The sequence below is a fragment of the Hippichthys cyanospilos genome, chromosome 4, assembly GCF_059441005.1.
Source record: "Hippichthys cyanospilos isolate Australia breed blue-spotted pipefish chromosome 4, RoL_Hcya_1.0, whole genome shotgun sequence".
In the NCBI taxonomy this organism is placed as follows: Eukaryota; Metazoa; Chordata; class Actinopteri; order Syngnathiformes; family Syngnathidae; genus Hippichthys; species Hippichthys cyanospilos.
The window spans coordinates 3507323-3533654 of NC_142372.1; the positions used below are offsets into that span (position 1 = coordinate 3507323).

General features: G+C 40.2%; 1 protein-coding gene across 6 annotated transcripts in view; it reads left to right on the plus strand.

Moving 5' to 3' along the window:
* Nucleotides 1-26332, plus strand: part of nav2a (neuron navigator 2a) — a 164111-nt gene that overhangs the window by 120764 nt on the left and 17015 nt on the right. For 4 of the 6 annotated variants that reach the window (XR_015865267.1, XM_088412194.1, XM_088412190.1 and 1 more), the window contains 10 exons: nt 11068-11197; nt 12831-13137; nt 13978-14644; nt 16226-16445; nt 17741-18039; nt 18514-18579; nt 18834-18878; nt 20582-20742; nt 21435-21617; nt 25153-25205. Coding sequence is in view for 5 of the 6 variants with exons in the window: in XM_088412194.1 (XP_088268320.1) it covers nt 11068-11197; nt 12831-13137; nt 13978-14644; nt 16226-16445; nt 17741-18039; nt 18514-18579; nt 18834-18878; nt 20582-20742; nt 21435-21617; nt 25153-25205 (2131 nt within the window). In the remaining variant the exon portion in view is untranslated. The remainder of the gene's footprint in view (nt 1-11067; nt 11198-12830; nt 13138-13977; nt 14645-16225; nt 16446-17740; nt 18040-18513; nt 18580-18833; nt 18879-20581; nt 20743-21434; nt 21618-25152; nt 25206-26332) is intronic. The other 2 variants (XM_088412191.1, XM_088412193.1) reach the window with 2 other exon arrangements.

Below are 26332 nucleotides of genomic sequence, written 5' to 3' on the forward strand. Positions count from 1 at the left end.
GGCGTGGTGGTTGGCTATAAACCTGTTTATTTTTTATGTAGTCTTTTGCTAAGCGGGGGAGGGAGGAAGGTGTCGGGTGTTGCTCCGGAATCGGGGCAAAAACCTTGTGACCCCTGGACGAGGAAGGCACGGGCTTCAAAGGGCATGCCTTTGCAGTGCCGAGTGTTTGAAAAGGTTTTCGCGCCAGAATCTCTACATTGGAAAAGAAGCAGCACGGTTTCACGGGGCAAATTGTTGACTTCAAGTTTTGATTTTAGGAGTGTCCCGATTCCAGTTTTTTGCACCTGGGGTCACCTCATTTCGCTGATCGGCAAAGTATTAAGGAGCAAAAAAACTGCATCAAATGTGTCTCTTTATTATTTATTTGTTTATCTGAAGGAAAAACACCTTTGGTGTGACGTGTGGAGTGTAGTAGTTTAAACTAAGCGAAACATTTCAAACCCTTTTTGGGGGGTACATATCTGTGTTATTCAAAGGGCTGTTTGTAATCATTATTTACATTTTTTTTAAGAGATTTGTAGTGTTGTTTTTCTTTGGACAGCAAAAAAATACTGACAGAAGCAATATTTGTAACCAAAAAAAAAAAATGCCAGGAAAACACACTTTATACCTGTAGACCAGAGGTGTCCAAACTACGACCCAGGGACCATTTGTGGCCCGCCATCCATATTTTTCCAGCCCCCCATTATTTGACATGGTCTGCAAGACTATTTTTAAAAAACGCATAAAACGATTTGGTATTGGACAGCGTTAAAAGTGTGGAAAAAATCCCAAATTGCCTCATCATCTTTAACCAAAAGGCTTAACGCAGAATACGTTTTTTAATTACTTCAAGAAGGATTAAAGCTTTCTTTATTGTCATTACACCTACACAAGTATACGGCAACGAACCTTCACGAAAAGGGCTCGAACCGTCCAGGAAGCATACAAAGACAATGACCACCAGAGCGACACCGGACGGAAAGACCTGTCGATACTTGCTAACACGTGCCCAAACATCTCACGGGAGAAAGGAAAAACACAAAGTATAAAGGAGGAAGAAAAAAAACAAGAACGACCATGTCCCCACAGGGGGCCATAGTATAAGCCTGGGAAAAAATCTCGCACATGCCACATAGATGTCACAACAAAACTGGAGACATACATGTAGGATACAACCAAGCTGGCTAGCACGATTTATTTTTGCAATGTTTAATAAGTAAAAAAAAACAAAAAAAAACAAGAATCTCTTTCTTGGAACAATCGGCAGTGTCAACATCAAGCGAGGACTGCTCGACAGAGACAGGAAACAATCTATAACGGTCTCATCTGTTTTGAGTGTTCTTTATTGAAGCAGACAAAAGAGTGTATGGTGTCAAACTGGTTTTGCTTAGCCGTCGCTGTATTAAATCACTGGCCACATTATTAGGTACAGGTGCAATTACAATATTACAGCCACTCACAGCAAAATATGAAAAATATTGGTAGGTCCGATATAAATGAACAAATGTGTAAAGTGTCCACTTATTGGATGTTGAGGTTGATTTAAAGACCCCACATTGGCTGCCTGGAACTTCTGTGTTGACATTATTATGTCTGCCCACATGTTGAAGAATCGTTTGATTGTAAGTCGGACGGCTGTTTATTATTCGTTCCCTGATCCGTGAATCACGGTTCATTGTCAGTTGTGCACGTTGTCTACCTGCCAATAGCGGAGCTTTTATCTGCAACACCTGCAAAATAACAGCCGTTTGCCTGCGAGCGACTAAAAACGAAAAAAATCTCAGCAACATCCATCATGTCTGCAGATCAAACCCAGATTACCCGGTTTTTGGCAATCAATGGGAAATTCATAATTCACCTACAGGACTGTGAAAATGTGGGTGAACAAATGACCTAAACCGTTTTTGTTTTTGTTTTTTTAATATGCTAACTCTGCCCAAAAAATTCTACAGCTATATTGTATGATTATACTGTACATGTTATGATTGGCCTCAGGAGGCGTTTTCACTACTGTGCGCTCTTGGCCCAACAGCTTTTTGGTCTTGAAATGGTAGCACAGACACCACATTATAGTCATTGCTAGATGCATTTATGTTTCAGCATGTGGTCAGAAAGTATTAAACAGGAAACCAAATCTCATATTGAGGTCATAAAAATTTTTAGTAAAGAGTGCCCCCTAGTGGCGAGTACACTCGCAGTTCCAACTATCCAAAATCACTATATATACACTAATAGTGTATACTTCTGTCTCTCTTTGTTTACTGGGAGATTCCCCTTGGGTGGGTAGTAAATAAAACTGCAGATAGACCACACTGGACTATAAGCCGCAGGGTTCAAAGCATGAGAAAAAAATAATCATAATCATTTATAATCAGACGGTATATCCTATACGGCAGTGGTTCTCAACCTTTTTTCAGTGATGTACCGCTCGAACGCGAGTAGTAAGCTAGCTTTTTCTATCTATCTATCTATCTATCTATCTATCTATCTATCTATCTATCTATCTATCTATCTATCTATCTATCTATCTATCTATCTATCTTAGGTAGCTAGCTTGAATGTGAGTACTTAGCTAGCTTTTCTATCAGTTTTTTAGGTAGCTAGCTAGAACGCGAGTTGTAAGCTAGCTTTTTCTATCTATCTATCTATCTATCTATCTATCTATCTATCTATCTATCTATCTATCTTAGGTAGCTAGCTTGAATGCGAGTACTTAGCTAGCTTTTTCTATCAGTTTTTTAGGTAGCTAGCTAGAACGCGAGTTGTAAGCTAGCTTTTTCTATCTATCTATCTATCTATCTATCTATCTATCTATCTATCTATCTATCTATCTATCTATCTATCTATCTATCTATCTATCTATCTATCTATCTATCTATCTATCTATCTATCTATCTATCTATCTATCTATCTATCTATCTATCTAGGTGTTTGTGTGTTCAAATTGTCCTCACCTCAGGTCACACACACACACTTTATTATACTGTACTCTCCTTCCCTCGGGTTGTTGACTCTCCTGTCTGGACTTGACTAGTTGGCATGTTGGCCTAAGGTACAGGAAGCGGGAGGCTGGTTCTTCCTTTATGGCTACCAACAACACCTGGCTCAATACATATCTTCTACTTCTGCATCTTCTTGTACACCCGGGATTTTTCTTCCCTCTAGTCTTGTTTTAACGAGCGAGCAGAAGAGGGGTCCAAAGTCATACTATACACACTATATGTGTGGCGTTCCCTTCCGGCCCGGCTCGGAAATAGCAACAACATATCAATACTGAGCTCAGCTGCTGTTTCAGGAAGTCTTGCTAACTGGAGTTCTCTCTAACGGTGCGTGGGTGTCCCAGCCTGAAGCGTATGTTCTGTTGTAACATCACAAGTGCTTGGTTAATAAAAGTTAGGCACCACAATATCCTCCCCCTTAAAAATCTTGCCTCACTTAGTTGATGGTTAACTCATTTACTGCCATTGACGGTTATTGACGTCGGAAATGAGTTTTAACCGGCAGTGAACAGGTTAAAAACTGTCCCGAGATGATTTTGATAACGATATGTTTTGTATACTTCTATTCGGGTCATAATGTCTCCATGCTATCGCCTATCATGCGCTCATACATGAATGAAATGTAATATTCCTGAGTGAAAACCATCTGCCAGGTTTGTTGCAGTATATCCTTTCTGTTCGCATTGATGATGACGCACATAGTGTACCAAGTCAAGTGTTTGCAGATTTTCGAAAATGATATATTGGTCAACTCCGCGTCATGGAGTTTGAGTGTTAATATTTGCTCTGAGATACGAACAGCCAGCCCTGCTCATTGTTTCTCGTCTGCTTTCATACCAGCACAAGCCTGAGGTTCGATTTCAGTAAGCGGCCTCCGGCTACAAAATAACCTCCAATCTGTGGTGTCGACCTTTAACTCTTTCAGTGCCAAGCGTAAAGGAAACCACACTGAATATTGTGTGCTTTGTAAATATGGATGCTATCACATGAAAGATTGACTTCCATTCTTTACTTTGAATTGCAGGTTGGTAAGTGGAGAAACACTGCCACCCAATGGTCACAGTTATCTCGACAGTGTTCACTTGGCTTATATTAGGTGAGCATTATTCAAGGGTGTCAGCTACCCTCCATAAAAAAAAGTATTTGATGAGAATTTTATTATTTAATATTGTTTTTACTATTTTAAAAGACGAGAATTCTCATCCATGGCCCTGAAAGAGTCCTATTTTTGGACAATTTTTTTTTTTTTTGCAATATTTTGCCAAGGGATAACACTTTCCTGAAGTCTTATAACTAAATTGGCTGTGATATTTCAAACTTTGACATGATGTCACCATCTGGGTGAAATTTCAGCTCCCCCGGTGTCTTCTTTCAATACTTGCCCTTTGAAGCAAAACAGACAAAGATCAAAGTATTTGCCAAATTACAGCAAAAACGTTTAAAAAAAATGTTGAAATCCACTGATCTAAGGAGTCCACATTTCCGCCATGTTACTTGTGTGGAAAATAATTGCAGTTGCTTCAATACACGGCGGACTTCTGGTTGAAATTGTTAATCGTTTACTCTATAGCAGAGTGCCGAAAGTTTTATTTGTGACCCATGGAAAGCAGATGAGCATGAAAGAAGGACGTTTTTATCTCTCGCTACACACCAGCGCGACTGCTTTTTATTTATTATTCGACCCGCAGGAGTCTCGCAGATGTGCAGTTCTGAACGATTCTCCATTTTTGGCGGCGTATGAAATATGAATTATATATATTCGTTTTATTATATATTATACATAGTAGTTTTTCTAGGGGTATTTTTTTGTTGCCGCATTAGATTCGCGTGCATTCAGTTGGATGCACATGACGTGCCAGGAGTTTGTGTTTATAGAGTGCATCCGGGCGAGTCGTTTGAATGTGAGCGTGTTGACACATCAAACAGAGCAAAGGCGAAAGGCACAGAAGGAAGTCTGCGTGAAAGGGAAGCGCCCCGGAGGGTCTCGTCTCGGGGCTTTGATCGATCTCACGAATGCAGATAGCAAATGTTTTGTTAAAGAGAGGGAGACAATAGGAGAAGACATTCCTGAGTGGGAAGTCCAATCGTGCCGTTTTTATCCCCCCCCCCCGCGCCTCCCGGACACAGACCCGGAATGTTCCGGGTCCCGTTTCGGTTCCGGGTCCCATTTCGGTTCCGGGTTTTTTGTCTCTTCAAATGATATCATCTCAGCTACTTTAGCAGTTCTCAACATGACGGCACTTCAGGAAGTACGTGAATTTTGGCAGGGTTTTCGCAGGTATCAGCAAATCTGATTGAATGCTGTTTAATGCCACGGCAAGAACAGAATGTTTTCTTTTCAAATTAAGACCAAATTACCGTCATTCCCCAAATAAGATCACTATTTAACCAAAAACGAAGGCCAAAAGAATAGGTAGAACTGTAACTGATTACCGAAATGGGACGAACTAGTTCCTGTTGCTCGTGTTAGATGAGATTGTTACGGCATTATTTTCATTAAAAGAAGCGAGTAGACTGAACCAACGTCCGAGCCCGTACTTGTTCGCACACAGGAATACTACTATAACCATAAAAGTTATGATGTCTCCAGCAGATTCAATTAAGAGTACATCGGTTAGGGAACACTGAACAGTATTCCATTTGATTTGTTTATTATTTGTCTTTTGGCAAATACATACAATCATAAAAGTGGTGGAACACGAATGCTGCTCAATTTCGACTGTTTATGGCAAAATGAGCTCGAACCGCGACGCGAGGAAAAGGAACAACAGCTGCTTTGAGCGCATTCCACATTACACCGGCGAGGCGTTCACCGACCGCTCACAATGTGGGAAATCTGAAACACGCTAAACTCGCAAAAAATATTTACGGATATGAACACAAGAAAATATGAAGAGTTTACAAAAGGTGAGATAAATTCTGTTTTGCTATAGTTGTTGTTGGCAAAGTTGCGTTTTATACACAGTAGCATAGAAATACCAAAATTTGACCCCGAAATTAAGGGTGCGTCCTTTACACAGGTTTGTCTATATAATGTAGGCTTTTTGTTAAAGGTAATGAGACAAATGCCGATTTTTTTCACACTTAGAACACTTAGAACACACTTAAACCTTTCATTACGTTTTTAGATAACAATGCGGGCCGTGTCAGAATATAATTTTGGTATATGCCGTGAGCCACAAAAACGTGGCTGGCAGGCCGCGAATAGCCTCTGGGCCATAGTTGTGACATCTCAATTTATTCCTTTAGTTTTTAGTTTTATATACATTTCCATCGTCATTAGTTAACATCATTCAAATCAGAAATGAAAATGCCTCTCTCTGATTGGCTGGCAGCCGGTCCCCGATTTTTCGAGGATCAAAAAAATGGATGGTCGAAAATCCCTCCTCCCGTGTCGCAGCTGGCGCTGATATGTTTTGGCGCACGTTTGAAGACCGGCTTATCAGTTGGGATGCCGTTTCTTTGGAAAGCATCCATGCCAGCTGTCGTCTTATCCAAGATGGCCACCTTCGCCCAGATCCGGAGATTTTCTGTCCCCCTTTCCCGCCCGCTTGAATACCTGTCCGTCTGGCGGTCCGAGGGTTCGGAAGCAGTCATTTGGGGTGTGCGGCACAGGAAATCCCCTTACTTCTGGTCTGCAGCTCCGCTGCGGCCGCCTGCATATTTGGAGCGGCTGTGTACGCGTGCCAGATTGGGACAAGGTTTTTCACCGGGGGGGTTACAATGCGTCAGTGCGGACCAGCCGGCCGCAGCCTGCAGGGACACAAACAGAGCAAAAAGTTAAACAAACAGTCTTTTTCTCAGAACGTACCATGGCACTCCTATTGGCTGAGGCCCTGCCTCCCCCACTCGGGTTCGTCCCCTGAACTCTGACCCTGGCTGGAAAGCAGAGCGCACTTTAAATAGAGACCAAAGTCAAACTTTTTCTTCTTCTGTTCTCTACTCTTGTATCAGCTTCTTTTAGGCTTTTCAACAACTTTGGCCAGTTTGAAATGGGGGAAAATCAGCAAAACTCAAAAATTCCGAATGAATTTGCGTTACATTCAGACTGAAAGGCTGAGTAAATAAATCATTTCATTTTTTAAAAAAAGTTGGATATAAACGGTCAAAATCTTACAGTAAAAATCCCAAGCGTTGACCGGTTGGTGGTGATAAAAAGGTTGGGAGACCACTGATGTGAATCACTGAATAAATTAAGAAATAGTTTTAAATTGCGTGCACTAAATGAATTAGTACCGTATTTTCTGCACTATAAGGCACACCCTCAATTAATGACATATTTTCAAACTTTTTCCACATATAAGGCGCACTGGACTATAAGGCGCACCCTCAATTGATGACATATTTTAAAACTTTTCCATATATAAGGCGCACCCTCAACTAATGACAAATTTGAAAACCTTTTCCATATATAAGGCGCACCGGATTATAAGGCGCACCCTCAATTGATGACATATTTTAAAACCTTTTCCATATATAAGGCGCACCCTCAACTAATGACAAATTTGAAAACCTTTTCCATATATAAGGCGCACCGGATTATAAGGTGCACCCTCAATTAATGACATATTTTAAAACTTTTTCCATATATAAAGGGCACCGGATTATAAGGCGCACCCTCAATTAATGACAAATTTTAAAACTTTTTCCATATAAAAGGCGCACCAGATTATAAGGCGCACCCTCAAAGAAGAAACAGGTAAAGCTTATTTTATCAGTTGATTCCCCATCTACGAATCCCAATCTCAATATCGATCCGTATATAAGGTGCACCCGATTATAAGGCGCACCATCAGCTTTTGAAAAAAATGAAGGCTTTTATGTGCGCCTTTTAGTGCGGAAAATACGGAACATTTTTGAGGCTAGACGTTTTTGGAAAATTCTACTGAGAATTGTGAAATTTTCGGTATAAGTGATTTTTTTATTTGTTGCAAGCATTCCCAAAGTGAATTGAATGAGCTGAATTTCCAAGCTGAACAAACCGGAATCGTTTGAATCCATTGAGATGTAGAAATTACCGTTTATAAATAGATGATGGTGTTTGCAGGGACATTAACATTTATTATGTGTAATGGAAAAGCAATAAGAGCATTTTTTTTTTTTTTTCCGCCAGCGGTTCCCGCTCCCAGTAGCAGCTTGCAGTTAATGCCCGAGCGTGCCGCGATTGGCCGTAAAGATCTCGCTCGGCGGCGAATCTGGCCAGCGGGAGGCTGTGGGCTGGGCCACGCCGTTTAGTCCCATCTCTAATTAGAGATGTCGGGGTGGATCCGTCTGGGAAATTGCACACTGGAACGCACGCGCGCACGCACGCATCGGAAAACGCAGCGAGGGACGAGGATCGTCCTTCGCTCGGACTCTGTGATCATGCGGCTTTGACTTGTGTCGCCGTCTGATTTGAATTTGGCTCGTTCCGGGCGCTTGTCTTCTCTATTAGTGGCGCGACCTCCGCGGCGAAGCGGTTAACAGTCCCGGGGGAGGGAGGCTCGCGTTACCGGCGGCGGGGCAGGTCCTTCCCCTCTCCGTCAACTCCCCCTACATCACTCGCTCCCTGATAGTCCAGAGAGGGACAAACAGTACCCGAGGGGTGAAGCATCATCGCGGCGAGTGACAAAGGAGCTTCATCTAGGAACGCCGCCGAGGCCGAGGCGAGGGAGAGAAAGACGCTAAGGGGGCTCGGGGACAGCGCCGGAGATTTTTGACTCATGGAGACATGAAGCATTCCGTCCATCTTGACGCTTTCCTGCGGCGTTGCGGTTCCCACGGCAACCGAGGAACCCCCAACAGGTAGGCGCTCGTGCTTAGTAGGGGAAACGGCTTTCCGGACAGGACTTTGATTCCCGCTTGTTCAGGAAGTGTTTACGTCTTTATGGTTTGGTCCGTGTCTTGCTTTTCTTTCCGCCGCGGGACTTTCCCTCGTGGCTGCTGCGGTCGCTCTAAATCTTCGAGCACCTTTGAGTCGGCATGGAAGCTTTCAACTACAAAGGTTGTTCGATTGCTGCTCTGCCGCACGCTTTGATTTACTGGTTTTCTTTTTTTTTTTTTTGGTTCAAGCCACCTTGGTGTCAAGTTTGCTAACTTTTCATCCTACCAACAAAAGTTGCCCTAATATATATATATATATATATATATATATATATATATATAAACAATAGTTTTCTTTTCAAATTAAGAGCAAAATAATTGGAACACAAAACAACATATCGCTAAATTGTGTCCTATGACTCCGCTGCAAACTGTTTGTCGTATATTTTGTTGTTTTATACACATCCACCATTATTGACAACATTTTCTGGCTAGCAAATGTTTTTCGATCCAATTCGTCAGTCGAAAGGGGGAAAAATATGATTGACAGATTCATCAATTACCGAAATAATTGTTCATTTCAGCTCGAGTATACCATTTGCTAGAAGAATAGAACTTTGGAAGTTTGTTTTGCAAATTTAAACTGTATGTGTGGGTGGGCGTGCGTGTGTGTTTGTGTGCGTGTGTGTGTTTGTTTTCTGGAGCAGCCAACTATTCAGTGGCCATCATCATCAGCCTCCCTCTGATTCTTTCAAAGTTATGTTTGCCAACCAGCTTAACTTCCTGTTCCCCACTGATTCCCGGCTATTACAAGCACACACACACACACACACACACACACACACACACACACACACACATGCCATGCACACACACTCAAAATGCATGCATTTATTCTGCATCAACTCCTTGCATGTTTGCTCTGTTCAGATGGGTCTGTTTGAATGTCACACCCCCAAACACACACACACACACTATGATGTCATCCCTCCAGTGTGCCTTTGTTCATGTGATAGACAAGCCCATTCAACTAGTGGACACGATTGTGTGTGTGTGCGCACCCAAGCGGAGGTCATTTAGAATGCACACAAAGAAAGAAGAAAGGAACTCCAGGCAGTCAGACACCAGATTCTTTTTTTTTGCCCCTCCTGATTTGCAATTGGTGCAAGGCTGAATATGTTCGATTATGAATTCATGAATACGCAAATTGTTCTTCTCCACTTTGCTGGAAAAAGGTTTCTTAAAATCGTTGACTCTGGGACTGGACAAGAAATCGAGTCGATTATCAAATTAACTCGATTTGTCATTTTATAAATCGATTAGCTTTACAAGACATGTTTACATTCTTATTTTAGTACGGCATTTAAAGGGATTGTCTACTTATTTAGCCTTTTTTAGCGGCAAAAACTTCATTTTTTGTCTAGAATATATTATACTACAGAATATAAAGAAAATGCTTGAAAAAAATCCAATAAATACTTGGGATCAAACGTCTGGGCTCTTAATAACGTAAAATTACGTCTTTGGGATTGAATGATTTAATTTGTTAGTTAAATTGTTTTTTGCATACAATCAGTACTTTTAATACTTGTGCACACACTTTACAAACTAGACACATTGCATTTTTTCCCTTATTTTGTAAATGCTTTTGAAGGCATACTATTTGAAGTTATTTATGATTTTTTTTCCTTCAACGTTTTAAATTGTTCAGTGGCATCAGTTCTATCCATACATATATAGGTTAAATGTATTAACATACACAAAAAATGGAAAAATGGCGTGGTCTGTAAAGTGATGATGACTAAGACATAGCCATGAACTGGTCTCTACTGCCATCTACTGTCTAGAGGTGAAACACAAGTCAACAAAGAATTTTCTATTTGCTGACATAGATTGACCGCCGCTCAACGGAATGTTGCAAAAATCGCAGGAAAATCAACAGAGAACCTAATAAAATGCATCTAAAAAATTGTAACTAAAATGGTTTTACATGGTCCAGAATTTGGACAAAGATTATTTTTGTACACAAAACCTCGCACGACCAGCTGCAATCAGTTAGAAGTGTCAGAATCGTTGCATTTTGAAATTTTAATCATCTCCTGGAAATTTTAGTTCCCTAGTGTTTTTTTCCCCATGAATTATTTTATATTACAAAAAAAAATGTTTTTGCAAGATATTAAGTATACATGAAAAAAAATTATAAACCAAATTATAACTTTTTGCAACTAGAATGGACGATAAATGGACATATTAAAAACAATTCTGTCTCCTGTCTTTTGTCTAGTTGGGATGACAGCAGCTCGGTGAGCAGTGGCATCAGCGACAACATCGACACAGATGACATCAACACCAGCTCCTCCATCTCCTCCTACGCCAACACGCCTGCGGCACAGCGCAAGGGCCTCAGTGCGCAGGTAACTTTATACAAGCCAGTCGTGATCATTACAATGTCCACTTATCCACTTTCCCTAATATATATATATATATATATATATATATATATATATATATATATATATATATATATATATATATATATTGTGGCTCCTTTACTGCACTTTAATACAAGTAACATAGCTTTCAATATTTACTCCTCATAAATTCATACCATATCCTTGTATCAGTAAACATCTGAAAATTTGTTGATAAGCTCTTTATGTCTTGATGTGTCATTCAAAACAAAGCAAATACATTTTTTGGGGGGGTTTACAAGTAAAGATTAGGTAAGCAATTCAAGGAACTTGCGCAAAGATTTGACCTTGAAAAAAAAAGAATTAAATCACATAAATTTAGCATACATTTGATAAACTACTAGTAATAAACACGTATGGCAACATATAATAACTTTATAACATTATTATAACTATGCGTCGCGATGCATTCTGTGAACCGGATTATTTTTCAATAATATATTTCAAGTTGACTCCTGCTGATTGCGCGTAATAGGTACCAGGCCAGCCTGTCAATCATGTCAATGCATAGAGAAGAAACAAGTTATTTGAATTATTTGTAAAAGTAATCAATCGATTAATTAGTCATCTTAATTTTTTTTCCATCAAAAATCAACATTGGCCTATATCGTTCGGTTTTGCAAATGCTACCAATCGTTTGGCTTAGGGCTCTCATTTTAGGTGCTCTTTTTTCATAACTTTATGGCTTTTTGATGCACTATCGGTTCTGCGAACATTCGCTAAGGTCGCCAGAAAGCTGCATACCGTTTTCAAGTGTCAGGTTTGACCGATATATCTTGTGTTTATACAAATCTGTGCTATATTGATATAAGACTTATTAGAAAAATTATATAACCGATTTTGCATGAAAAAAATGCCTTTAGCATCACAAAAAAGTGATACTGTCGTTTATCACGATAGTTTCTGGTCAAATTTATCGTGCGCACCATTTGGTATGAATTTAGTCTCAACAGAGTTCCTGCTTGGATTGTATGCGTTCCTTGTTTCACTTCAATGAACGGCAAAGACGACACACAGAATTAATCGTCGGGAAAACATTTTTATTGGCCTTGTTATCAGCCTATGCATACCATAACCGTTGTTATTTCATATGAATTCAGTTTCGACAGAATCCGTACGTTCCTGCATGGATTCGAACGCAAAGAGCTCGTGTTGACATTAGCCTTAAATCATTTCGCACGGATAAACTTTTACCTTTTCGGTTCGCAGAAAGGAATGAAGAAAAGATATTTATTGTCGCCGAGGTCAAAGCTTTGAAGAGAACGCCAAAAGGAGCTTAAAAGAATTCAAGACAGGTTAACGCAAACCGCGTCATCTGGAAATCCGTATCCCACATTGGCCGCATGCCGTGTAACGGTGTGTTTTTAATCGCCGTTTAACGGAGCGGCTTTTTGCGAGTGTTGCCTTGGCAACCGCAGGAGCAGCTTGAAAGCAGCCGTCATTCCTCAAACAGCTGTAATTTAGTGTCCCACTTAAAGACCGCAGAGGAGAGGGCAACTTCAGTCAAGTCGGATGACATTTCGAGCCGAGCAAGTGACTCACCTCATTTTCGAAAACCAAGCAAGTGTTTTGTCAGCCCGTGACAGATGCCGAGAAGCAATCGGTGTCCACGGCGTTGCACCAGGTCTGGTCGGGAGACGAGGTGAAGGGGTCGGACGGCGGGGTCAAGATGGAGCCAGGCTCCAAGTGGAGTCGTCGCAACACCTCCGACATCTCTGATGAGTCGGATAAGGGCGGATCCGGGAGGAAGGCCGCCTCCGTGTCCCACACGGGCTCCTGGAGGAGAGGCGTGAGCACGCAGGTGGGGGTCACGCCCCCACGGACCAAAAGCACCAGTGGCACGTGCTCCGCAAGCTCTGCAGCCGTCAAAACTCACAGTTCAGGTAACGATTTTTTTCTTTCTTTTTTTAACATGTGTAATATAAGTTTATCTTTTTGTGTAATTTATGACTACTTGCATTGGATGATGCCAAGATCTTATTTCAGTGGACGGTTTAGTCATATATGGTGCTGTTAGTTCAAGGTCTCCCTGGAATACATGGTGGTCTAAAACAAAACAGGAAACATTCTTTTGGAATGTAAGCCGGTTCAATTCTATATAAAACATTAGCACCATTCGCTTTATCTATCTATCTATCTATCTATCTATCTATCTATCTATCTATCTATCTATCTATCTATCTATCTATCTATCTATCTATCTATCTATCTATCTATCTATCTATCTGTCTGTCTGTCTGTCTGTCTGTCTGTCTGTCTGTCATACCTATCTAGCTTTTCTAGCTAGTGCGCTAGCTGACCTTGAACACTAGCTAGCATCCGTCCACCCATCTGTCAAACTATCCCACTGGCTAGCTAGCTAGCTAGCTAACTATGTAGACATACAATAGTTAACCGATAGTTAGCCAGATAGATAGATAGTTCATTAGCTCACATCTATTTGTCCTAGCTATCTATCCAGAATGCTTTTCGCTAGCTAGCTTGATAGCTTTGATCAAGAGACAGATTCATAGCGAGCTAGATAGCATAATAGCCTAGATAGATAGCTAGACCAACAGTTGTGATAACTAGCTAGCTAGCTATATAGACAAGTTAGATAGACAGACCAAAAGTAGTTATCTAAGTATTTACAGGAAATTGATAGCTAGCTAGCTAACCCTGTATGAGGCTACAGTAAGCATAAGACTTTCTGCCAACCATCTTGTTTACTGTATGCCTTACAGGTAAAACTGATGATGTCAAGGTTTCAGAAAAGGGACGCCTCTCGCCACGTTCCAACGGCATTAACTGCTCGGCCCCTGACGTTGCGGATGACGCAAAGAAGCACTCAGTCCTTACCAGCCACGCCTCGACACCCAGCTCCCTCACGCATACCCTTTCGGAGCCCCAGACGCATTCCTCCCGTGCACCAACAAGCACATTTGGCTTCAAGAAACAGGGCATGGTCGCCATGGTAACCGCCAGTGGCGCCACCATTACCAGCGGCTCAGCCACTCTGGGGAAGATTCCAAAATCGGGGGTACGCTCGCTGGTAGGATTGAAGACAGGTGGGCAGGAAGGGGGGATGTTGCTAGGTCACCACGACGATGGCTTCCTCCCCCCGAGCGCCCGCTCCACCCTTCAGTACCGCAGCCTCCCGAGACCCGGGCGCTCGGGCTCGGCCGCCCGCAATGGAAACCGCTCATCCACCAGCAGCATCGAAGCCGCCGTGCTCTCGGTGACGTCGCACGGAAAAAATGCCGTCGGCAAGGCCAATGGTTCAGGAGTTCTGCTGGCCAATCAGACGGATCGCGAGAAGGGCGTCTCGGATATCGACGGCTTCAGGAGCGGAGGATCGGCAACGGTTCCTCTCACGGGAAGACAGCAGGTTTCATCACCGACGCTACGCAGGTTAGCATATTTGCAAACGCTAAGCGGGTTCGACATGTTGAAGAGCTGAGAAATAATCAGACCGGCCTTCACACACTCCCTTTAAGGTCAAATGAGGTCAACGGAGCTCATGTGATCAGGTTCCAAACCTCCATGCGTCCGAGGAGGGCGTTGCGCTAGCTAATTGGAGTCTTCCTTCAACACTGTGCCCTCATTAATGTCAGGGAGTGATAACTCTTCAAAAAGGCTGCATGCCTCTGTTCTTGCCCATCACAGCTCCACTCCTTATAGCTTGTATTTAACTTCAACCCGGGGTTAGCGCAAACAGGAGAGAGTTATGACTCTGTTGGCTTTCAGTCAGATCTGGGTAAAGACTACTTAGAGTCTTTACTAGTATGTGGGCAAGAAAAACCTAAAATTCAGATCAACATGCTTTTATTTACTGGATTTATTTTACCCTCGTGATAGGTCAGACTGACCCATTTGAAAGTTAAAGCAAATGCTGAATGTAGTTTTTCGGTACAACTCTTCTGCTTGGCTCGTGTATGATAAACGAATGCATTAACCCCTGTGCAGTCCACATCATTCGTCCACATCATTTTGGCAGTATTTTAGCCAATGAATGGCACACTCCTGGTAGTGTGAGATCTACGAAGATGTGCTGTTTTGAACTTTGACTTGTGGGTGAAATTTCAGCTCCCCGGCGTCCTCTCTCAATGCTTTCCATTTCATGTGAAATGCCTTTGATGTAAATGTCAAAGGATTGGACAAAAACACTGCTCATGGCTAACCCTAACCTTAACCTTAACCCTATGCATTTTGTTAGAATGCATTTTGTTAGAATGCTTTTTGAAATTTTGATAAGAAAAACCTGGGTCAAAATGACCCAATAATATTATTTCTGTTTCTGAAGGCGTAAAAGGAATCACAAGATTTGTTATCAGGCTTACATAACGTTTTTTTTTTAAACCTTTGGATAATTATACATGACCCTGGGTCAAATTGACCCGTGAGGTTATAGCTATTCCAGGGAAACAAATGTTGCTATTACAAAGAAACAAAAATAGTACACAGATTTGCATTGAGTATTGCCTTTGTTACATTGTGAATGGATTTCCAACCAAAGAAAAAGGTTATTGACAATTTGAGAAAAATGCACACACCCTTGGGTCATTTTGACCCTGAGGACATTATTGCTGTTCTCAAGAAATACACATATTTTACTGGTTAATACAAAGTATTGGATTTTAAATATACACATTTCAGACATGTTTTGATGACAAAGTACGCCCCGGGTCAAAATGACCCAAGGACATTATTGCTTTTCCTTGCAAACTTAATCCAAAAGTTATTGACACGTTTGGATAAATGCACAAATTCGGGTCATACAGACCCGGAGACATAATTGCTATTCTTGAGAAATGAACATATTTTACTGGTTGAAACAAAATGTTGAATTTGGATTGTACACGTTTCAGATACGTTTGGGTGACTAAATATGTCCCGGGTCAAATTGACCCAGGGACATTATTGCTGTTCATTGCAAACAAACACAACAGGATGTTTAATCTGAAATTCTTCCCTCCACTTGATTGACCCTAGGTTGTTTGGCGGGAAATCCAGTAAACAGGCTCCGGTCACTACTGCAGACAACATGAAGAACTCAACCGTTATCTCCAACCCCCATGCGACCATGAATCACGTGAGCGCCATGGCGGAGTCTTCTGACGGTGGACTGGGAGCCATGGACACGGAGACCATCAGTCCCATGTTCGGCGGCAGAGTGGCTGGTTCCGGCACGGGGACGCTGGGGAGCGAACAGGTGGGAGCGATTTTCAAATAGTGACATTTTAAAATATTATATATATATATGGACAATAAACAGTAATGTTGTCAAGCGTTGCCTTGCCCATAATTGCGACACAGAGTGAAAGCCCGCAAAGTCGTTATTGAGTATGAGAGCGGATGGAAATTGTATGCGTTGAATTGTCTGCCTGAAGGTATAAGAGACAAGTTTCTGCATGTCCCATTTCCAATATTTCTTCATGATTCATAAGGCTTGATCAGAAGTTGTGTGAATCATAACGTGACAACATCGGCCCGCATCTGGTTTTGGGTGGGTCGGTGTTTAATAATGGTAATAAGAACAATAATTGTAAAGATCATTATATTTGAAAATGATGATAATATTTGGTAGTGCCATTTTGTACTTGAAAATCCCTGGGATAAACAGGGAAAACAATGCTCCACAAAACGAAATAATTGCTCCTCAAATTAAGTCAATCATTCAGAAAGCTGCTCGGCAAATTTAAAAAAAAAAAAAAATTGGAGCCTTGAAAATTTGAAAAATAACAAATAAAACATTAAAAATGAGAAAAATACTCCTAAAAGATAGATGACAAACATCCCAGTGAGAAAAACATGGCCACTATTATGCTCCTCAAATGAGGTCAATGACTCACGAAACTGCTCCTTAAATGAGAAAATTTGTGTTGAGCTATGGAAAATAACTTCAAGAAATGTAACAACAATAAAAGATAGATGACATACACACACACACACACACACACACACACACACACATATACCGGATAGAAAAGGTGGGGCACTATTACCCCCACAAAATTAGAAAATTGCTCCTCAAGTTCAATCAATTATTCACAAAACTGCACTGCAAAATGAGAATAATTTTTTCGAGCTTTGAAAATGAAAATCTTACTTCAAGAAACCTATTGTACAATTAAAGATAGACTACATACACACACATACAAGAGAGGAAAAAATGGGCACTATCATCTCCCCAAAACTTGAAAATTGCTCCTCTAATTAGATCAGTGATGAAAATAAATGAAAATAACTATTTTGAGCCTTGAAACTGATAACCAACTTCAAGAAATGTAACGTACATGGAGAAAAATTCTAGACAGTCATATTTACACACATAAACCAAAGAGAAAAATGATCCTTCTACTTGAGTACCATTTGTACTGTTGAAGCATCTGGTGCCAACCGTGCCGCGATAATCAAAAACGTAGCGGTATAAAACCCCAATAAAAGCAAGAATTAGGCCCTACGATACTCTTCAAAGTAATTTACCAAATGTTTGTCCCCGTCCAGGCCTCCAGCCCAGGCTCGGTCTACTCGTCCACCGGCCCCTCCAACAGTCTGACGTGGGGCACGACATTCAGCGGCTCCTCCGTCCAGAGCAGGGAGAGCACGCTGGGCGGCCACGGCGGAACGGGCAGCGTGGGTTACCCATCGGTCAGCAGCATGCACACCAGCAGCGAGTCCATTGACATGAGCCTGGGCAGCGCCGGCGGAGGAGGGGGCGGCGGCGGCGGCCACGGGAACCACCGGGAGGACACCCTGCTCGCTTTGGGCCGCGCCGGCAGCGTCAAGACGGGCGTGGCCGAAAGGTGAGCGCGAACAAGTCACGCTTAGTTGAAAAAAAAAGTCTTCATTAAGTTTTTAATCCTTTTGTTTTACCTAAACCTAACTTTTAAAAATAACCCGAACTGGGTCAAAAGGGGAGCAAACCAACTTTTTAGGTTCTTGATTGAACTGAAAAAGTTGCCTCAGTCCGCAGTTTTTTAGCCGAGGGATGGCACATTGATTGTGCCATGTTGACAGGTTGTCACCATCGGGGTGAAATTTCAGCTCCCTAGTATCTTCTTTCAATGCTTTCCCTATGATGTGAAATCCCTTTGATGTAAAAATCAGTTTGGACAAAATACCGCAAAAGGGTTAAATGGCGCCTATCATGGATTTTGGGAGATTTTAATTCAAAGTGTCATCTCGAGCTCTTTTATCTCCTAAATATTTTCTCAAGGGTGTCTAAAACTTCTCTTTCTCTTTGTCTGTTGTGCGTTTTCCCTCCCCATTTCTCTTAGCCCCATCTCCTCCCCCTCCGCTAGCCCTAAATTCAGCCGAAACACTCTGCCTCGGAAACAGGACAGGTAAAATGGACCTGTGTGCTGTGTTAGGTTTTTCTTTTTGTTCCTTGTTGTTAGGCACCACAACATAAGGAAGAAAAAAAGCAATCTGTGTGGCTCTAGTGTAGCTGTGAAACGTTTTGTGTCTTTCCTGGTACTGTGCTGCCACCTTGTGGTAAGAACACGGAAAGTGCAAGTGTATAGGCAATTTGAGTGAAAATGAGATCAAATTAGCCACGTGTGTTTTTGGGCCCGTCTGAAGTGTTTTTCTCCTACAGAGGGCCTCTCTGTGGCAGAAACACTCTGCCTAAGAAGGGACTCAGGTATTGACACCACCTGCTTGCTGGACATACTCCACATGTTTGTCTTCAGTCCCCCGCGTCCACATTCACCGCTCGGGGCCGTGCTCAAGTTTTGTGTTTGTTTTTGGCGTCTTGGAATATTGTGTTTGCCGCTTGGCACCCACATGGTTGTGTTCTGCTTCTGCGAAGGAGGCATGCCACTTTTCTCATCATCGAATGTCGTATTTCACAGATTTGACGAGGGGAGACGCAAAAATGCTAAAAATCCATGATCATTCTGCCATAATGCTTTGTTCCAGCGTCTGATTCGTGCGATGATTCCGGCTAGGGCTGGGCGATATGGCCAAAAAAATCAAATCTGGATTTTCTTCAATCATTCTGGATGACTATGAGTTTATCCCTCATGTTACGTTGGATTGCAAGGAACTGTAATAATGTCCCTGGGTCAATTTGACCCAGAGTGTATTTAGCCACACAAATGTGTCCAAAATACGAATCCAATATGTTGTGTTCACTAGGGATTTTTGTTTATTTCTCAAGAACCAAAATAACATCTCTGGGTCAATATGACCCGGAGATGTGAATATTTAAACAAAAGTGTCAAAAGCTCTGTTTTGTTTTCCTTTTATTGTAGAGGCACGCACAAAGTAACAAATTCAAGACTTCCTTCATACTTTTTTTCCTTTGGATATTAATAGCATTCTGGGTCAATTTGACCCAGGTTCATTTGTAATTGTTCAGAAGTGTCAGAAACCTGTTTTGCGTGTAATCCTGCCAACTAATGAATCTTGTGATTCAATTTTCACACAAATTTAGCACCATTTAGCAATTTTTAAAATATCCAATTGTTAAAATGACAAATTGAATCGAATTCATTGAATGCATTGCCCAGCCTTAGTTCCGGCTACTAACTTGGCTGCATAAAAAGGAAAAAAATGCTGAAAGTATAAACATTCTAAGTCAAATCTTAAAAAATATTTTGAAGCATAAAAATGTGAATACATTAACAGAGCCAGTGCGGGAACATTTTATATTTTAGAATTCTTGGTTTTAACCACTGCTTTACCAGTCATATATAAGGTGTTAGCATCCCCCCGATTCTTTTTTTTTTAATTATCATAAAAATAATCATTTTTCCTGTCAAAAATGTGATGTGACAATCACAGCAAGATTGACTTTTTTGTCTTATAAGGCATCCTGGGTTATAATGCGCTGTCTCAATGAACCTATTTTATGAAATATTTTTCTATATATAAATACATATTATATTTTATGAAAATTGGGGGGCCATAAGGTGCACCTAGTTATAAGGATATTTAAATTACCGTGTTTTTTGGAGCATATGGAGAAAGTAAATTGGAGGTAGGGTTGAATTAAAGAGGACCAGCCGAAAAGCTGACATCCATACAAAAGATGCGCTGTCAATATTTGCGAAAAAAATTCTCTCTTTTATTATGGGTTATAGTCCACAAATTGCGGTTTACTTAATTTTGAAATGTATTGTTATAATGCTTCAAAATGTATATATTTTTTTTCTGTGGGATGGGATGAAAATAATGCATTTTTCACCATTTAACCTACTACCTTTTAACAAGTTTGCCAGTCATAAATGTTTAATACACATTGGCAGCTCCACACATTCGTAAAAATCAGTCACCAGACTCCACACGCGGTCCTCCCGTGTTTATAGCCTCTCCGCCTATTTGACTTTTGACTTGTTTCAGGTATGGCCCGCCCCCTCAGCTGCGAGGTCACGAGGAGGGCCGCGATTGGCTGCGTTCCCATTCCACCAGCGGGCTGCAGGAATCAGCCAGTAACTCCCCCTTCTCCCCCGGCTCCAGCCTCACCTCCCCATCTGGTACTCGCTTCAATTTTGGACAGCTTGGTACGCTCCACACTTGGCAATATTAAACCTCAATATCAAAATTAAATGATCAAATTGTGTTGGAGGACATAATTGACTCTGAATGCAGGGGTGTCCAAACTTTTTCATCTGATGCCATTTTTGTGTATGTATATATATATATATATATATATATATATATATATATATATATATATATATATATATATATATATATATATATATATATATATATATATATATATTAGGGTTGTCCACATCATTGGAAATTGGGCCTAAATGCATCATTATTAGCTGATCAGAATTGGGACAAAAAGGTTGATATTTAGCTCTTTATTTATTTACTTATTTTTAAGAGCTTAATATAATAATCCAGAGGTACACTGACATTGCCAAAAGGTTTTTTTTTTTTTTTTTTTTTTTTTGCAAGCCATCACATCGGGTCCCTGTTGGCAGATATTCAAAATCAGGTGACATGGATTCAGACTTTAGAGCAAAAAAAAAAAAAATGTGATTGGGACATCGTTTGAAAAAACAAATTTTATTAGTGGCCAATGCCATTTTCAGGAAGCTCCGCGGGCCGCAACAAAATTGACCGTGGGCCATGAACGGCCCCCGAGCCACAGTTTGGACACCCTTGATTCAAAAGTGAGGCAAATAGCATTGGATGACGCGTTATTCCATAGTTTTTGATTCCCATTTGCTCCTCGCAGCATCAAGCCCGACGTCAACAGCTCAGATCAACCTGACGGGCCTGCGTAACAACAGTCTGACCAACCAGGACGTCACCTTTGACCCCTGCACCGACAACCGCCTAAGAAACTCCTGCATGTCCCTGGATGAGAAGACTCGCACCATGAGCCGATCGGGTTCTTTCCGCGACGGCTTTGAGGAAGGTACGAGATGAGAGAGAGTGCGAGCGTGTTGCAATCTTGACCGTCAAGCGCTAAGTCTGTAATTAGGTGAAAAAAAACAAAAAAACGCAATACTTCCATCTAATTTGATTTTCCCACCACCCCTGCCAAAACGATTATGAATACACGTGTTAGGAAAACCGTAGGAAGGATTACCGCTTCTCTAAGAAAAAGCCTTCAGTGCCCGGCCGAAAGCCATAATCGGCTTTGGGCCGCTCACTTTTTTGTTTTCATAAGCTTATTTATTGGGAACAGAATCCAGCTAGGGTCCAGCGGCATGCTGACGGAGGTAGAAACACACTTACAAAGACTAGGAGCATTGTCTTTAGCGGATCTGATGATTAGTTGGAAAATATTATGTCGGGGCTGAAACAATAAGAAAAGAAAGCGTAAAATACACGCAAACATCAGATACACAATCTGCTCTGTTGTTTTGGATCTTCTAAAAAATTTGGGATCAAAATTGGATTTTGTTGAAGAGAAACCAAAACTTAGCAGTCCCATGATCATTTTCTTGCACTACATCTGAGGAGTAGCCTTAATTAAGAAATTTTGTGGTAGATCTCCAATACTGTCCAACATCCGTCTTTTATGACTTAATGAAGCAAACTGAAGGTCCATTTGCATAGCAACTGATACAGCAAGGAACGAACCAGGTGCTACCAATCAAAATAGTAAACACAAGACCCTAGTGATCCCTCCTACTTCACGGTCTCCGATATCTCAGTCTCAGTACTTCCGGATTTTTTCAGGAAAAATTAAAAATATTTCAAAATAAAAAATAATTTGAAAAATGCGCAAAATTCGGAAAAAAATGGAAAAAAGCAAAAACGTATGTTATACAGTACTGTATTCATCAAATAACTAAGTAATATTAGTTAATAATTATGTTAAAAATTCTTTAAGCGTTAGAGTTCGTTATTTTATCTTATTTTGAAATGTGTGCTTTTAATTTGTTGGGTCGCGTTGCATTTCCGTTTCCTGTTTTACGTTCTCTGTGCGTCATTCGGCTCGTTACGGTGACGTAGTAAGTTCATATTTATAGTTTATTATCATTAATGTTGATAACGCACGCTACTGCCTATGTTTAGTAAGCGATGAGTGTTTATTCTTGTTTATGTGTTCGTTTGTGTAGAGGTTGCACTTTATAGTTAGTAGTTGTTGTTGGTTGTTGCTAACCCGCTAATGTCGGCTAAAAATACAGTAAATTCATAGATTAAGTGTTTATATGTTAGTTCACTGACTTTAAGATTGTTGTTGATTTATTATTCAACAGATACTACATGATACACCATACATGAGCCAAAATAAATGTGAAGTTCAACGTGATGACTTGCGTACTCTTTCACCGGAGTCTCGGTGCAGATAACCAGTCCTGAGAACAAATTCTCAACAAACTAAGTAATAGTAGTTATTTAATGAATATACAATAATGTTAATAAGGATAATGTAATGTTAAATAATTGGAGAAAGGAAATAAAACACGCTAAAAATACAAAAAAAAGGATTGTTTATAGTTACTGCGGCTATATTGGGGCGTACATAGAAATCTAGGGACTGTTATCCTACTTCGCGGATTTTAGACTTCGAACAGCGAAGTAGGGGGGATCACTGTATAACAACAATGATAAATACACAAAGTTGCCAAACCATCGCAACTGCATAGCAACTGATATCGCAACAGGCATGACACGTTCAAGGAAATCAGAAAAAGCCTTGTTATTGTCAGCGGGATAGTTTAGTTTCCTGTTCGTTTTGTAATTAGAGGGATCATCACAGTGAGAGGCGTGAGAGAGCAGAAGCGATACAAGAAAGGTCGCGTTCCCTCTTTGTGTGTCGGGATGTGCGCTTGTGTCCGTATAGACATACATGTCGCCCGTATAGAATTACTGGACTTTTTTTTTTTTTTTCGCCGTTGAGATTGACAGGACAAAAGTGTCCTCATCTACTTAACACCGTCCCGTTTGTGTGCTAGCTAAATCCCCTCACAAGTACACGCCCCCTCGGGCTCAAAGGATTTTCCGCAACACAGGTACGCAATTTCGGGAGTAAAGGTTACTCCGTTTTTGGGTTCTTTTTCATGAATGGGATCATGGAAGTAGTTAGTAGTGGAAACCACGTTATCTTTTTTTATGCGTTTATTCCTGCCAAATATATTGTTGAAACTTATAGTTTACAAAAAACTGTTTTCAAGTGCAGGGGAAAAACCATGTTGGAACTTTCCAAAAATACCCGCAACAGGGAAATATGTGAAATAGAAGTTGATTTTTTTTTTTATATTATTATTATTATATATTTTTTCAGTTTTTTTATTTCCTTGATTTCATGTATTTTGTTTTTTGTTTGGTTTACATTTTACACCATTGTTTTTTTATTAATTTTGTGATCTTTTCTGTCTATGATAGGTTTTTGGCTTTGTTTTCACTTTTTTTTGTTTATTCAACTCCCCGTGTGTTTTTTAATTATATAATAAATAAATAAATAATTGTTATATTTGTAGGTTTATTTCTTAGGTTTTTCATTTCTAAATTTTGTGTCTATTATTTTTTTAGGTACATTTCTTTCTTATATTTTAGATTAATTATTTTTTGTTATGTATATTTTCAATCATTATTTTATTTATTAGACTTTATGCATTTATTTTATTTTGTATTTTCATATATTATACAGTTTTCATTTTATTACTTTTTTATTACTTTCTTTTCATTTTTTTTCATCTTTTGTAAGTTTTTTGATTTTCATTCCTAATGCATTTTAACTTTTTACATTTTTTATTAAGTTGTCTTTTTGTATGTTATGTTTTTTTTAATTTATTATTTTTATTTTTTTTATGTAAGTTTTAAAGCAGTTTTGAAAATGATCAATTAATTATTCTAATATTTGTATTTTTTTTGTTAATTTTTGTTCCTTTTATGTTTTAGTTAGTTAATTGTATTATTTTTGTTTTAATTTTTTTATTGATTTTTCCGGGAGGGAGGGTGTATTTATTGTTTATGCTTTAGAGTTGTTAAAACCCTTGACCACATAAATAATATTCTTTTCTGGTACAATTTCTCCCATTTCTCCGTTCAACCCTCTTAAAGATAAAACTTCAGCGTCAAAAATAGGAATGAACTCATGTTTGTTTGGGTTTGGGTTTGGGTGAGAAATATGCAAGGACAATAACAACGTGGTCCGATAAGATAGACGCTAAAGCCAAATTGTAGAGCACATCTGTTTTTTTTGTACTTCCAGTACACGTTGGCGTAAGATTAGCATAGCCTTTGTGACGGAGAGGTTAATGATTGCACCCGGCCCGGAGTCTCGGTAAGGTCGATGACATCACCCCCCCTCGCGATTCTGTCTAATCGGCTTCCGAGCAAAAGGTTTGCCGGTGGGCTGGATACTTTGATGTGTGATTAGTTAGCTGCCAAGGCTGCGCCACCGCTCGCACTGTGTCCGAGCTTTACCTTGAAACTTTCATGCTGGGAGGGGGGAGCAGACCACAGTTTTCTCATTGGTGTTCTTGTCTCTCCAGTTCATGGCTCGTCCCTCTCTCTGGTCTCCAGCGCCTCGTCCATGTACTCCACGGTGAGTAGACGAACAGCAAACAAACTAAATTTTGGCTTTTTATGACTGATTCTTTATGACTGATCCGTTTAAAAAAAAAAAAACTCTCGAGGCTATTGAGTAAGACATTCGGTCCCAGTTCTTTTGAAAGGCTCTTCAAAAAAGTCTTTTTTTGCCAAGACAACTTTGCACATCTTGGTATTTTCTCAGTCACCTTTGTGATGTGAAATCACTTTCCAGTCACTGATGTGCATTTTCAAGAGTTTTTCAAAATGACTTATGTTTCACAACTGTATATTTTCAAATGTTCTCCAAAATAGTTATATTTTACCATAACAGCTTTGCACATCTTTATATTTTCTCAGCCAGCTTTTTGATGTGAAAGATGCTTTATGATGTGGAATGACTTTCAATCCACATCCTCTATCAAGAGATCTTGCTTAATATATTTGTCTTGCTAAAACTACTTTGGGCATCTTTATATTTTCTCTGTCAGGTTTTTGATGTGGAAGATGCTTTATGATGTGGAATGGCTTTCAATTCACATCCTCTATCAAGAGATCTTACTTAATGTATTTGTCTTGCTAAAACTACTTTGGGCATCTTTATATTTTCTCTGTCAGGTTTTTGATGTGGAAGATGCTTTATGATGTGGAATAACTTTCAATTCACATCCTCTATCAAGAGATCTTGCTTAATATATTTGTCTTGCTAAAACTACTTTGGGCATCTTTATATTTTCTCTGTCAGGTTTTTGATGCGGAAGATGCTTTATGATGTGGAATGGCTTTCAATTCACATCCTCTATCAAGAGATCTTAATATATTTGTCTTGCTAAAACTACTTTGCCCATCTTTTAATTTTCTCAGTCAGGTTTTTGATGTGGAAGATGCTTTATGATGAGTTTTTCAAAATAGGCACCTTTTGCCTAGACAGTTTTCTACGCAATATTTTCTCAGATTTTGGATGATAGCTTATGACATTCATTCCAGTAAAATGCTTTTTAAGAGGTTTGAACTTCTTGACCTCTTGGTGTGTTCGAAACTTTTGGGCACGTCAGAGTTGACCACAATTTGAATTCTCTTCAGCTTCGGTATATTTCCGGTCCCTCCAATCAATTATTGAATGAGTGACTCACTAAAGTGTTG